Below are 15,138 nucleotides of genomic sequence, written 5' to 3'. Positions count from 1 at the left end.
ATGTGCTTATGCATCATGATTCTCATATGTTGAAATGATCTTATCTTCTAATTAATAGGGCTATGATTTGATTATGAGAATTCATACAATTCAACATAGTATATCAGAAGCGCAGAGATTTCATAAAGAATGTGACATATGCCAAAATAAATGAAATAAATCATCCTTTATTTTTATTTTTTTGAAAAAGGCAGTCTCGCGTGCATAAAGCACCTCGCGTTCACGCAGGGTCCGGAAAAGGGTCGCATTTCAAGGGGTATCATGTAAGTAGCCTATCCTGATGCAAGCATCACTGGCTGATTCCACGGCTTGAACCTATACGTCATACGGGGACAACTTAATCGTTGCTCCAAGGCTCCCCTTCTAAATCATCCTTTATTAAATGTAAAATTAAGTAGTTCACTTATTTTAATAAACCTTACTTGATAAAATACCATAGTACTGAATCTAGGTGTTGATCGCTTGATCTTCACTAAAGATGTCAAGTGGTGGTATGAATTCGGGTGATTTGCCTGCACAAATAGGACACTTCTATGTTATTCTTGATTTTTTTTTTACTGTGGGCAAACCTTCAAGTTTAACAAGTGTTATCCTCACTCACTCACTGCATGCCATATATGAGCAATATTTTTTATTTTTTTTACCTTAATAGTTTGTTCATGAAAAAACAAGTCCATATATTTTCAATATCAATTTCCTTTATCAATTCCCTATATATCAATTTGGGCTCTGTCCAACTTGACCCCAGTATTTATTTAAAAATAGCACGTGCTAGCCAGTTTTTGGATTAATAATTAAAAAATAGCCAGTATTTGCAAAGTCATTGAAAAATAATCATTATTTTGCCGCAACACTGAAAATTCCAGCATAATATACTGGATAATGGTGCACATGTGTATGAACTTCCAAGATATTATGTTGTAACTCCAACACGTGAAAAGTTCCAATATAATATACTGGAGATTGGAGCACCTGTGTACGAACTTCCAGCATATTATGTTGGACCGGTATATTATACTGGAATATTTTCCTGATTTTAAACCGTATTTTCATTCATATTTATCTTTACATGAAAAGTAACTAAATCTTAATTACTTTTGAAATTATTACTATTTTTTAACGACCATTTGTAAATTTGGATATTTTTTAATTTCTCCACCAAATATCCTTCACATGACATTTGAGGTCAGCATCTACGTATATCGTCTAACGGCTAAACCCCACATATTTATGTCGGAATCTACTCTTTTTCTATTGCAGAATTTTCATACCAATAACCACTGGTACCTACCAAGAAATTTCTATCTTTTTGCACCACTAATATTCCTCTTTCATTTCCAAATATCAAACATCAATTTAACTTCTTGTCTGATCTGAAACTCAAACATGTCAAGCTCTAAAAATGGAGTCCATGTCTTAATTTTTCCATTTCCAGCACAAGGTCACATATTACCCCTTCTTGATTTCACACACCAACTTCTTCTCCATGGTTTTAAAATCACCATTTTAGTCACTCCTAAAAACCTCCCAATTCTTGATCCTCTTTTATCCGCCCACCCTTCTGTTCAAACACTTGTCTTTCCATTTCCCGGCCACCCTTCACTTCCCGCCGGCGTTGAAAACGTTAAAGACGTTGGTAACTCCGGCAATGCTCCGATCATTGCTGGGCTCAGTAAGCTTCGTGGCCCAATCTTGGAATGGTTCAAGGCCCAACCCAATCCTCCTGTGGCTATTGTTTATGATTTTTTCTTGGGCTGGACTCAAGATTTGGCCCAAGAACTTGGTATACCCGGAATTGTTTTTTACACTTCTGGGGGGTTATTGGTTTCTATACTTGGTGAAATTTGGAAGAATTTTGGGTCTTATAAAGATTTGGGCCTTATTGAGTTTAATGGGCTGCCTAAAAGTCCAAGATTTGTGAGGGAACACATGCCTTCAGTATTTCAAAAGTACAGAGAGGGTGACCCAACTTGGGAGATTGTGAGAAATGGGTTTATTGCTAATGGTAAGAGTTTTGGGTCAATTTTCAATACTTTTGAGGCTTTGGAGAGTGAGTATTTGAGCTTTTTAAAGAAGGAAATGGGCCATGATCGTGTGTATTCAATTGGGCCTATAAATTTGGTTGGTGGGCCTGGTAGAAATGGGAAGTCCAATGTGGATGTTGGTGTAAATGAGAGAATTTTCACTTGGCTTGATGAATGTGATGATGGGTCTGTTCTTTATGTAGCTTTTGGTAGTCAAAAATTGCTAACAAAGGCCCAAATGGAGTCTTTAACTATTGGGCTTGAGAAAAGTGGAGTGAGGTTCATTTTGGTAGCTAAACAATTGACAGCCCAACAATTGGAAGAGGGTTATGGATCAGTGCCAGAGGGGTTTGAGGATAGAGTCTCAGGGAGAGGCCTAGTTATAAAGGGTTGGGCCCCACAAGTTGAAATCTTGGGCCATCGAGCTATAGGCGGGTTTTTGAGTCATTGTGGATGGAATTCTGTGTTGGAAGCGATAGTGGCGGGTGTACAAATATTGGGTTGGCCCATGGAGGCGGACCAGTTTATTAACGCGTGGTTATTGGTAGAGAACATGAAAACATCGGTCCGAGTTTTTGAGGGCGCAGACTCGGTCCCCGACCCGATAGAGTTGGGCCGGAGAATTAGTGATGCAATGGGTAATGACTTGTTTAAGGAAAGGGCAAAATAGTTGAGAGATGAAGCACTTGAAGCTGTTAAAATTGGAGGAAGTTCTAAAAGGGATTTAGATGAGATTGTGAGAGAGCTGGCCCAACTTAAATGTTGAAAAGCTCATTCAAATTGGACCTAACAATTTTAAGTTGGGCCTAAGTGATTAATTTGAATGGGCCTAAATTCACATGATTATGCATTGGGATTTTTTCATTCCTATACCATATATGAAACTTTCTTATCAAATATGTGCATAGTATCTAAATTACCCGCCTAGTCCACATTTTTCCTACAATTTCTGTACCATTCGTTTATTAGGAATTAATAGGGCATAATCTTCCCTTAATAACGCGCGAAAAATCAGGAAAGAATCTTGGGATTGATTGATTCTACATTAAATTCAAGTTTTGAAACAGAAAGGAGATCAAATCATATCACGGAAATCATTTATCTTCAATTTATAATAAAATTCTATCCCGTTTTTTTTCTCACAATTGCTACAAATCAAAATCTCAGTTCGTCATTAAATTAAAATCGCTACAAATCCACCATTGACAGCCATTAAAAAGCTTGAAAGCTTTGAATTCAAATTTGGGTTTTCAAAAATCATTATTTGTTTGGATTGGTGTTGTTGAAAATAATTGGGAATATGGTTTGGAGTTTATATCTCAATTTTGAGGGGTTTTGGTGAAGATTAGACTTGGTTTTGACTGAATTTCAGATTGAAACTCGAAGAAGAAAAAGAAGAAGGCATATTGCAGAAATTGTAGATAAATTGTAGATTATTTGTATTCTGTTTGTAGATGCTTTATTTTCTGTTTTCACAAATAAAAAACGACTAAAACTTCTACAAATCTTCTGAAAAAACGCAATTATGTCAAAAATCCCAATTATGCTACAATTGAATGGGAATTGGGATATTAAAATTCAATGTACCCAGTTTGTAGATATTTTGTAGATAATTTGTAGATTTTCGACATAGATTGTAGTTTATAGTATAAATGTAGTAATTATGTAGATACCCTTACAAATAATACTGTTTTATACATACTTAAACTGATTTGTAGTGTATTTGTAGAAAATTTGTAGATGAAGAGAAAAATTTTGTAGTCAACATTTTTTCAACATAGATTGTAGTTTAATTGAAGTATAAATGTAGTAATTTTGTAGATAATTATAAAAATAATATTGCTTTATCATCCTAAAACTGATGTGTAGTTTATTTGTAGATAAATGTAGGAATTTTATAGATATTACCATAAAATCATACTTCCATAAAATTTGAAATATATGTGGCATAGGATGTAAAAATCTCTTTTATTTATTTCAGATTCCGATCAATCCAACTGTAACTACTTCATATTTTTGTTGTATCAAATGTGTGTATAAAGTGTACGAAATTAAGAAACCCAAATTAGAAATAGAAAAAGTAAAACATAAGTAAAAATAAGAAATGGAGAATGGAGAAGTAGAGAACAAAGGAGTTTCCTCGTCGGTAACCGTCAACGGCGGCGAAGATGTATTTAGTTCAAATTCTGATCAATCCAACTGTAACTACAATTTATCTACAATTTATCTACAATTTCTGCAATATGTCTTCTTCTTCTTCGAGTTTCAATCTGAAATTCAGCCAAAATCAAGTCTAAATCTTCACCAAAACCCCTCAAAATTGAAATATAAACTCCAAAACATATTCCCAATTATTTACAACAACACCCAATCAAAACAAATATTGATTTTTGAAAACCCAAATTTGAATTCAAAGCTTCAAAGCTTTTTAACGGCCATCAATGGTGGATTTGTAGCGATTTTGATTTGAAAACCCAAATCTGAAATATCATGATGTTGTTGCGCGAAGCTTGTTGTTCCAATGCTTCTGTTGCTTTTGTTTCACATTCGTAGTGCACATTTCGCCTTCACGTTTGTGAATATTGTTCTGTTTAAAAATCTTCAATTTTATGTGAATTTAGATGGAGAATTTAGTTTCAGAAGATGGAAAATGGTAAAAAGAACGTGGGTATGGGTAGTGGGTGGGACTGAGGGGTTAGGAGAGAGAAACGTGTAGATTCCTTTAATTAAGGAGTAAATAATGTACAATTAATTATACCCTTAATTAATTATGGTATAAAATTAATAATTTGATATATTAAGTGTAATTAAGTCAAACCTTAAACATTTAGGGTAATAAGGTTTCCTTATAATACGTGAAACAAGAAAACGAGACATGTTGGCATTGTCCATCATATCAAGATGTCTCTAAATATATGTTATCTATTTTAATGAGTCAGTGTTGTTTAAATTTCCACTATCCTTTCTGTTTTTCTTAGCTCCGGCTCTTAATTACTGGTTATTGTTATTGCATGTCATCTATTTTATAGTTTTTATGATACTGTTACTATTTTTATGATTTCTGTTGACGATATTGATATATGGTCTCTTCTTGTTTTCTCTCTGTCTTCCTGAGCTGAGGATTTATCGAAAACAGTCGAGAATAGGGGTAAGGTTTGCATACACACTACCTTCTTTAGACCCAACCGTAAGATTTTACTGTTTGTTAGGTGGTGGTGCGGATGGTGTTTAAAGTCTAAAATGAAATTTGTAGTAGGAAAACTCCGTTGTCGATTTTGACTTGTAAACGTGTAATTCGTCTATATATTGACTTGGGTAGATTAAGTGCGTGATGTATTGCAAGAATTTAATTAGAAATCAACCTATCCAAATGTTAGGTGAGCTTTAGTATTAGTCCAAATTGACTCTCAAAAGACTTATCAGAAAGTTAGGAAAAGAAAAGGATAAACAAATAGAGTTGAATTTTCCTACCTATTTTAGCCGTTTGTATAGCATGCCATGCTTCTAAGTTCTAACAAATTTGACTATATGTTAACCACAAAATTTAAAAGGTAAGCATTTCTTAGCATAACTTCCTACTTTTTCCCTCCATATAGTCTTATATTATGTGACTTATGTTTTTCTTTTCCTCGACACGATATAATGATAGTGAGACGATCATGGTTGACAATAAGAATTTGGAAAATGACAGAAGTAGTCGAAAGGAAATGGGAGGGAAAATTTTGTAAAAGAAATAATAGACTAACACTCCAGGAACGGGTGCAACATAGAACTATCGGGTTCATTTGAACCTAATACGCAGAGCATATATATATGTGTAAGAAATTACTAGTTATAATAAATTAGTAGATATGAACCCATAGAACTAAAATTCTAGATCCACCATGTATATAACATACTAGGCGTATAAGTAAAATATGAATGATAGTTTTGTTTACAACAAACTTTTTTGTGATACAAAAATAAATTGCAACCACAATATAAATATGAAGAAACATAATTTTACTGACAAAATGATGCAGGTACAATTCTGTTTATTCCCTTGATTCTTCTCTCTAGATCTTTCTCTGTGATTCGAGGGCTTAACCAGCGTATTTCTCGAACGTAGGATGATGCGAACTTCCTTAGGATATATTTGATCTCTAGGAAAAGGAAGAACATTCGTTGATCACTTCGGTGGCTTTGAGAAAGACAATATTTGATGTCTTTAATCTCTTTATGAATATTCCATGAATTTTTATGGAATTTCGAGATGCTCTCAAAGGAAATATATGGCCCACTTTTATAGGTGTAGCTAGGGTTTCAGGTAGAGTAACTTCCAAGTTAGGGTTTCAGATAGAGTAGCCTCTAAGAAAGCTCGATGGACTCTACTTGTAGTATCTTAAATTTAGGATCAAACCCAAATTTCATATGGATTTGATCCGATAAAATTTTGATGTCTACAAGTTTAAAAAGTGAAGATTAGAAGGTAGACAACTTCCCAGAATCAAGATAGAAATTTATATCTAACACCAAGGGATGTGGTGAGAATCCTCTGGCCTCCCTTCTCAACTAGAGGTTTTTGGTTTGAGTCTTGAAAATGAAAGAATTCTCGGTAGAAAGCATTTTTTTCTTAAATATCATACGTGGTGCAAATATCATATGGTTAAACAAGAAACAACAAAGAATTTATACTTTGACAACATTCCATGCAAACAACAGAATAAGAATAAAATAAAAAATGACACAACATGTGAAAAGGAAAAAAAAAAAAGGGGGGGGGGGGGAGGTTGAGAGTACTCCAGCACGAGGATGAACAAAAAGTAAAACATTAATTTACAAAAATTCTTTGTACATATATATATTATGTCTTGAGTTTTTTTAGCGAAACTTCTGACTTTCCAGCAAGTATCTGTAATTATTCAATTCCCCATCAATTAGTTTAAGATGATATAGAAGTTGTTCATGAATTTCTCTAACAACTATTCACATGAACCTAACAAGAAAAAGCTCTAAAAATATAAAAAAAATACTTGAAAAATGTAAACAATAAAATTATAGCATTCACAAGCACTAACACCTAGGTCAAAAAGGGAAAAAGGTCATGATGCAAGATTATAAATTGGTTCCCCCATAACTAAACAACTTAGGCCCACAATATTATAATATTTGCTTTAGATGGGGCCATTTTTAGGTTCTTTTCTGACTTATGAATTCTGTTTTAGACATTGTCAATCAATAAGTTATTTAATTTTGTGCTAAGTGTGATTTTATTGTTCATATCTTTTCAAATGCAATCAACTGATTTGATCTTCTCAAATATCAAAGATCCTTCTGCTTCCTTTGACTAACATTTAATTACTGTTCTAAACGCATCTTAATTATTTTTGCCTTTAGTGGCTATACCATGTTAAAACCTCATGATTATTACTTTGATTTCACTTAAAATCATTCACACAAACCATCAGACAACAAAAGTGGTTAATTCATAATCTTTGTTGAGGTTAACTTGCAGACATCACCATTATACAAGAGTTTGTAAATTAAACAGTATTAAGTAATTTTTTTTTAAAAAAAATAGTGGTGACCATCGACCGGATAATCTTATGCACGCCTCGAGTATTTCGTCTGATCTTTATGTAGCAGCACAACCCACTAGTGATTTGTTCGTTTTGAACCTAGGCATGTACGGCTTATAAACGCGTCACTAGAGTCTAAAGCATGTTTACTTATATACCCAGCATCTTTTCCGTATTTTATCGATGTGGGATTCGCCTAGGATATCACATACCACCCCCTTTAGGACTCAGCGTCCCCGCCAAGGTTTGCTTCACCAACGTTCAAGATTGCACGTCGAGTGGCTCTGATACCATATGTAGCAGCTCATCCCACTAGTGATATTGTTCACTTTGGGTCTAGGCCCCCACGGCTTTAAAACGCATCACTAGGGTTTAAGGCATGTTTACTTATATACCCAACATATCTCCCGTGTTTTGTCGACGTGGGATTCGCCTATGGTATCACACCTTACTGTCTTCCATCAGTTCAGGTATAACATAATTCCATCCACCAAAACTTGAGCAAATGGAAGAAATCGTCTAGCGTTTTTGAGTCTTTGCTTGGATTAGAACCAAATCTTTCACTATTTTCATCCACTTTATTGATTGTTTCGTCACACCCTTGTATACTTAATCTTTTTTAGTTATTAATAACTCCAAAAAAAATGAAACTTGCAAATTTGAGGAGTTCTGATTAAACAACTATTTCTAGTGAGAATCAAACATACAACCACTTTATCACAAGGCCTCAAAACTAATCCACTTAAATTAATTTGAAATTTTCAGCAAAGTAACTTTAACCATTTTAATTAGTGTTATTATGTTTTTTGTTTAGCACACTTTTAAAGGTAGTGTCTTTTTAAGGACAACTCTGCTCCATTGTCCACTTCTCCATTTGACATTTTAGTCTGCAAAAACCAGCCATTTCCCCCTTATAACATAACAAAAACAAGAATATCAAATCCCAAAATAATCCAAATATGTTCTTGAAAATCCTTTCAACATGATATCTATTGTTCTTTTCTTCATTATATGAACAAAAAAAGACTTAGAAAATCTTGTAAAAATGGGTGGTGCAGCTTCAACAATTGCAGCAAAGTTAGCATTTTTCCCACCAGAGCCATCATATCAAGTTGATTTAGATGAGCAAACACAAAAGCTAAAACTCTTAGGTGTTCCTCAAAGTGAAAAGGGTGAAGTTTCAATTTTGCAAACAAAGAGAGGTCATTATATTTTTGCAGTTTTTGTTAGAAACAAAGCTGCAACTTTGACACTTCTTTATTCTCATGGTAATGCTGCTGATATTGGCCAAATGTTCCAGTTTTTCGTCGAACTTAGTGTTCGATTACGTGTTAACATCATGGGGTAATTTGATCACATTTTCATATGAATTTTTCTTGTCTTTTTAGTTATTTTCTGATTCGTCTTTAAGCTGAATTTAGACTGATTTTTGCAGATATGATTATGCTGGATATGGAAGGTCTAATGGAGAGGTATGCATTTTCATTTTATTACATGTTCTGCCCTGAGGTGGAGCTAGAATTTGAAGTTACTGACTCGGGATTCTAGCTTTTTTTATGTTACTGGATTCTAAAGTAAAAATTTGTACTTATTCAATGGATGCCACAATTTCTAACTAGTCGTGCCTTTTCCGATTCAATCAGAGGGCTAATCTGTTCGGCCCCGCGATCTTTTGGTTCTTTAATCTTGGCCAATTCAAGTTGATTCAAGGCTCTTTCGATCTCGGACCAATCCCATGAATCTTCTTAAGCAGCGGGAAGACTTGGTTCTGTCGAAGAGCTAAGCAGCCAATCGAGCGAATCGAGAAATGAATTTCTTAAGATAAATATAGAGTTTGCACTAAAATTACTAGGTTTAGCCGAACCTAGTACCGGAACTCTAACTCCGCCATATGCCTTATTTTTGAGCTGGAACAGTAATAATCAAACTATACTTTGAACTTTACAACAAGATTTAGCCAGTATAATATATTAAACAAGTGTTTACTCTTTCCTTCCTGTACCTTGATTAACTTCTTCTTTTTTTCTTGGCAAATAGTATTGTTTTAATTTTGATTAGTGGTAATCACGTATATGTCACTGAAACATGTGATCCAATCACTCCATTCCTTTCACTTTTTATTTTCTTAGGGAGGTTAGATAACTATTTCTTGGACGGATTTAATCTATTTACAATGATAAGTAATTTAATTTCTTATACGTAGATTTGTATTATTACCAGTTTTCTCTTTTGCTTCAATTTTCTTGTTATCTTGTTGTTGTTGGTATTGTTTCGTGTTATTGTTTCCTTTCTATGGTTATATACTATTGTTTTCTTTTTTTACAATGTTGTGACTGTATTTTCCTGAGCCGATGGTCTATCGGAAATAGCCTCTCTACCTTCACAAGGTAGGAGTAAGGCTGCATATGCACCATCCTCTCGAGCCCCACTTGTGAGATTATACTGAGTTTGTTGTTTGTTGTTGACAATGATAGCATAAAGAATGTAATTTTACGTATTGTAGCAGATTGTCTACCTTATTTTCGAATTAACTAGTTACACTTATTATAAGTAGTTACTTATAATTATCTTTTAGGTGACCAGTAACAATTAAATTGTCAGCGTATAGAAAATAAACTGAGATCTAATTTTTTTTGCGTTGTTTTTGTATAACTAGCCAAGTGAGCAAAATACATATGCTGATATAGAAGCTGTATACAAATGTTTAAAAGAGATTTATGAAGTGAAGGAGGACGACATTATATTATATGGACAATCAATTGGAAGTGGTCCAACTCTTGAATTGGCCACAAAATTGCCTAAAATTAAGGCTGTAATTCTGCAAAGTGCAATACTTTCTGGACTTCGAGTTATGTACCGTATAAAGTATTCTCTCTGGCTTGACATATACAAGGTTAGTCAAATTTTCAGTTCAAGATTTATTTAAGTTTCCTAATTTATTTGTTAAAATACAGTTTTTTTTATCTGATTTCTGCAGAATATTGACAAAATACCATATGTCAGTTGTCCCATTCTTGTGATTCATGTAAGTTTCCAAACACTGAACTAGTATAATAGAATTACTATTTTCGGTTCGAGAAGGGAAGCCTTGGCGTAACTGGTAAAGCCGTTGTCATATGACCAAGAGGGCACGAGTTCGAGCAGTAGAAACAGCCTCTTATAGAAATACAGGATAAGATTGCGTACAATAGATCCTTGTGGTTTCTGTCCTTCTTTGAACCGTACGACGGGAGCTTAGTGCACCGGGCTGCCCCTTTTTAATTTTCGCTTCCAAATATTAGTGGTTTTGATCTTAATTTCTGATGCACTGTCAATTTTTCTTGTTTTTGTGGCATGCCTTAGGCACACAGACTTTGATTAGTTTTTAGAACAATAATTAGTTTAAACATATTAATTAGCTGGCACACAATATTTAGTGGGATCAAATAGGCTTATGACTACAAAAAATGTAGCGCGGTGCACTAAGCTCCCACTATACGCGGGGTCCATGGAAGGGCCGGACCACTAGAATCTATTTTATGCAGTCTTACTCTACATTTCTGCAAGAGGCTGTTTCCACGACTCGAACCCGTGACCCCCTGGTCACATGGCAGCAACTTTATCACTTACGCCGAGGCTCCCCTCAGGCTTATGACTAAATTATGGATAACTGCATTTCTGTAAGAGGCTGTTTCCACGGCTCGAACTCGTGACCTGCTGATCACATGCCAACAATTTTACTACTTACACCGAAGCTCACCTTCAGGCTTATGACTAAATCATGGATAAGATTTTATTGACTGTCTCCCATTTATTTTGTATTTGCAACTTATAATAAATTCTTAGAATATACCATTGGACATGTTCATTTTGGTCTGCAGGGAACAGAAGATGAAGTAGTTGATATTTCACATGGTGAAAAACTTTGGGAGCTCAGTAAAATGAAGTATGAACCCTTGTGGATAAATGGAGGAAATCACTGTGACTTACAAGTCTTTCCTCAGTTCTTTACTCATCTCAAAAAGTTCATAACTTCAGTGGAAAAACAATCAGATTGCCAAACTATTGAGGAAAGTATAATTGACTTAAATTATACTCTTGATATTACAAATGATATTAAGTGCAGACCAAGTATTGAAGAGATAGAGAAGTCAAGAATCAGTACTGAACAGAAAGAGATCATTGCAATAAGGCCTAGCACAGACAGAAGAGTATTAAAGCCAAGAAATAGTGTTGACAAGAGGGAAAAACCAAGAAAAAGTATGGATTACTTTGGAAAATCAAGAATTAGCGCTGATCTAGCTGAGAAAGGGAGGAATAGCATCGACCGGTAAAGAATTTTTACACTATCAGTGTCACGTTTCAATTTAGTTATCTTATTTTTCACGCTAACTAATCTTACTTATTATGAACGATTACCTACGGTCATCTTTTAGGTGATCTAATAAGTCATCTTTTAGGTGATCTAATAGCGTAAAATTCTTCAATACTTTACCTTATGGTCTTACAATATGATTAGCAATATCATCATGCTGCATTTTGACTATTGATTTGGACTGATTGCAGGTTTGGAGATATGATGAGATCAGTAGCATATTGCAATATTGACTGTTTGAAGCAGACACTATCTGAGGAGGACTAATACAATCAAAGTCTTTAAATTTTTACTCCTATTAGTGTCTGTAAAAGCAATTTTTGGCTGTTATTTCCCTTTATTTGAATTTCTGTTAATCCTTGGAGCAACGATAAAGTTGTCTCCGTGTGAATTATAGGTCACGGGTTCGAGCTGTGGAAACAACCACTAATGTTTGCTTCAGGGTAAGCTGCCTACATCACACCCTTTGGGGTGCAGCCCTTCACCGGCATAAATACGGAATGCTTTGTGCACCAAGACTGCATTTTTTCTTTTCCTTTCTTGTGTAAACTGTGAGTGGCACGCTACAACAAAAGCAAAAGGAAAAGGGAAAAGAAGAAGAGGTCTGTAAAGGAAAGAAAGGTGAAATTGAAGCCATTTGCATAATGTATGGTTCACAATGAATATTATTTCATTACCTACATGTTTGTGATTTGAATTTGTCTTCTTTTTTCGAATTTTAGTATTGGTCCCTACATTTGCAGTCCATTTTTTAAGATTGTTATTTCTTTTGGAAACATTCTTCACATTCTTTATCATGCAAATGATTTCTGGACCCCCCTCCTTACATGATTTTTGTTCTAAACTTTGTTTTTGAAGATTAGAAGATCTAAAATAAAGAAGCAAAAGCAAGACAAAGTGATTACAGAGCTAGTAAATGAGGTTCTTAATTATAAATAGAAGAAGAATATGCTTTTATACTCCAGAATTTGCTCTTTAAAGGGGGCCACAAAGATCATGATTTCAATGTTGGGGAATGGGTTGGGGACAACCTAAATGGAGTAACACCTTTACTATCCATTGACAAAGAAAAAGCACACGAGAGATCTTATTAATGCAATATTCCAAAATCTTGTTTTATAACAAACATTTGGCCATGATTTTGATTTTGATAGCTTGGTTAGCATTTCCCAGGATAAGGTGTACCCCCCATCCCATACTGATAATATTACTATTCACTTGCATAATTGTTAGTAGTTAGTGAGTTAACAAGTTTAAGCATACAATCAAAAAATTTTAAGAAGGCCAATAATTTTTCTTGGTAGCTCAACACCACAAACAGTGGCCAGTGGCAGATCCAACCATGGGTTAGTGAGTTCGGCAGAACCCAATATTTTGATTTCGAACTCTATATATATATTTATTAAAAACAAGCTTAGATAAAGTTAGATATACATTTAAGAACTCAATCTTTCAACTCAAAACTTGCAGCGTCTAAATTTAAGATCTGCCATTGCGATCAAGGCAACACAAGTACAAAGCAATTCAAGTTTATAAACCATTATCATTTTCAGCTAGCATGATCTATTGATTGGTAAAACTAGGGTTTAATCAATGTTTCACTCCTTTGTAAGTAGACTTGGAAGAGTATCGATTTTTTATAGTATGAGTAGGGCTGTCTAAGGTAGGGGTGTCAATGGATATTCGAAAACCGACTAAATCGATTGAACTGTACCGCACCGAATCGATTTTTAGGTTTTTTTAAAGAAAACCGTAGGTTTTTATATAAATCTATAATCGCACCGATAATTAGGATAGGTTTATTATTTTATAAAAATAAACCAAAAAAATACCAAACCGTACCGAATAAATTTTACAACAACAACAACAACAACAACAACAACCCAGTATAATCCCGCTAGTGGGATCTGGGGAGGGTAATATGTACGCAGACTTACCCCTACCCCGAAGGGTAGAGAGGCTGTTTCCAGGAGACCCTCGGCTCAAAAAAGCAATAGGAGAAGATATATTAGTACCATAAAAATGCATAATAAAAATAACAACAATATATAAGAGATATGAAATACAGAAATACGAAATACGAAAATATGAAATAGATGGCTGGTATAAGTATAACTAGAAGGTAAAGCACTGCATCAATAGACGACCAATGACCTTCCTAGTCTAACTCCTAACTGGATAGTCTCACTCTATTGTGCTGTAGAAATATTCACACTCTCCCCTAACCTACAACCTTAATGCTCGACCTCCATAATTCTCTATCAAGGGCCATGTCCTCAGTAATCCTAAGTCGCGTCATGTCCTGTCTGATCACCTCTTCCCAATACTTCTTAGGTCGTCCTCTACCTCTCCGCGTGCCCACTACAGCCAGTCGCTCACACCTCCTCACCGGTGCATCAGTGCTCCTCCTCTGAATGTGCCCGAACCATCTGAGTCTTACTTCCCGCATCTTGTCCTCCATGGGGGCCACACCCACCTTCTCTCGAATATCTTCATTCCTAATCTTATCCATCCTTGTATGCCCGCACATCCACCTCAACATCCTCATCTCTGCTACTTTCATCTTCTGGATGTGTGAGTTCTTTACCGGCCAACATTCAGTTCCATATAACATGGCAGGCCTAACCACTGCTCTATAAAACTTACCTTTTAGTAACGGTGGCACTTTCTTGTCACACAAGACTCCCGACGCTAACCTCCACTTCATCCACCCCACCCCTATACGGTGTGTGACATCCTCGTCAATCTCCCCGATCCCCTGAATAACCGATCCAAGGTACTTGAAACTACCTCTCTTGGGAATGACTTGAGAGTCAAGCCTCACTTCAACTCCCGCTTCCGTCGGCTCAACTCCAAATTTGCACTCGAGGTATTCCGTCTTCGTCCTACTCAACTTGAAACCTTTAGACTCAAGAGCATGTCTCCAAATCTCTAGCCTCTCGTTGACGCCGCCTCTTGTCTCGTCAATTAGAATAATGTCATCAGCAAATAGCATGCACCATGGAACCTCCCCTTGAATATGATGAGTCAGTGCATCCATCACCAGGGCAAATAGGAATGGGCTGAGCGCAGACCCTTGGTGCAACCCCGTAATAACTGGAAAGTGTTCAGAGTCGCCTCCTACTGTCCTAACCCGAGTCTTAGCTCCATCATACATGTCTTTAATCACCCTAATATAGTTACTCGGGACCCCTTTATCCTC

General features: G+C 35.4%; 2 protein-coding genes across 2 annotated transcripts; both read left to right on the top strand.

Moving 5' to 3' along the window:
- Positions 1 to 1,252: 1,252 nt before the first annotated feature.
- Positions 1,253 to 2,923, top strand: LOC104212687 (UDP-glycosyltransferase 89A2). Its single transcript, XM_009762032.2, has one exon. The coding sequence runs from the start codon at positions 1,387 to 1,389 to the stop codon at positions 2,692 to 2,694; it is 1,308 nt and encodes a 435-aa protein (XP_009760334.2). The 5' UTR covers positions 1,253 to 1,386; the 3' UTR covers positions 2,695 to 2,923.
- Positions 2,924 to 8,540: 5,617 nt separating this feature from the next.
- On the top strand, positions 8,541 to 12,750 carry LOC104212686 (uncharacterized). The gene is made up of 6 exons (XM_009762031.2): positions 8,541 to 8,926; positions 9,018 to 9,054; positions 10,239 to 10,475; positions 10,560 to 10,607; positions 11,443 to 11,891; positions 12,128 to 12,750. Exons 1-6 carry the CDS (start codon positions 8,628 to 8,630, stop codon positions 12,201 to 12,203), a joined length of 1,146 nt encoding a protein of 381 aa, XP_009760333.1. The 5' UTR covers positions 8,541 to 8,627; the 3' UTR covers positions 12,204 to 12,750.
- The last annotated feature ends 2,388 nt before the right edge of the window (positions 12,751 to 15,138 follow it).

Source organism: Nicotiana sylvestris, chromosome 10 (genome assembly GCF_000393655.2).
Source record: "Nicotiana sylvestris chromosome 10, ASM39365v2, whole genome shotgun sequence".
NCBI classification, from domain to species: Eukaryota; Viridiplantae; Streptophyta; class Magnoliopsida; order Solanales; family Solanaceae; genus Nicotiana; species Nicotiana sylvestris.
Note: the sequence above shows the minus strand (reverse complement) of the source record. Positions and strands in the feature narration are given on the sequence as shown.

What these genes read in the sequence shown, in the direction of transcription:
- LOC104212687 (XM_009762032.2), top strand. Translation starts at nt 1,387, where the DNA reads ATGTCAAGCTCTAAAAATGGAGTCCATGTCTTAATTTTTCCATTTCCA.
- LOC104212686 (XM_009762031.2), top strand. Translation starts at nt 8,628, where the DNA reads ATGGGTGGTGCAGCTTCAACAATTGCAGCAAAGTTAGCATTTTTCCCA. An exon ending in TTACGTGTTAACATCATGGG is followed by an intron (nt 8,927 to 9,017) that starts GTAATTTGATCA and finishes TGATTTTTGCAG; the next exon opens with ATATGATTATGCTGGATATG. An exon ending in ATGGAAGGTCTAATGGAGAG is followed by an intron (nt 9,055 to 10,238) that starts GTATGCATTTTC and finishes TTGTATAACTAG; the next exon opens with CCAAGTGAGCAAAATACATA.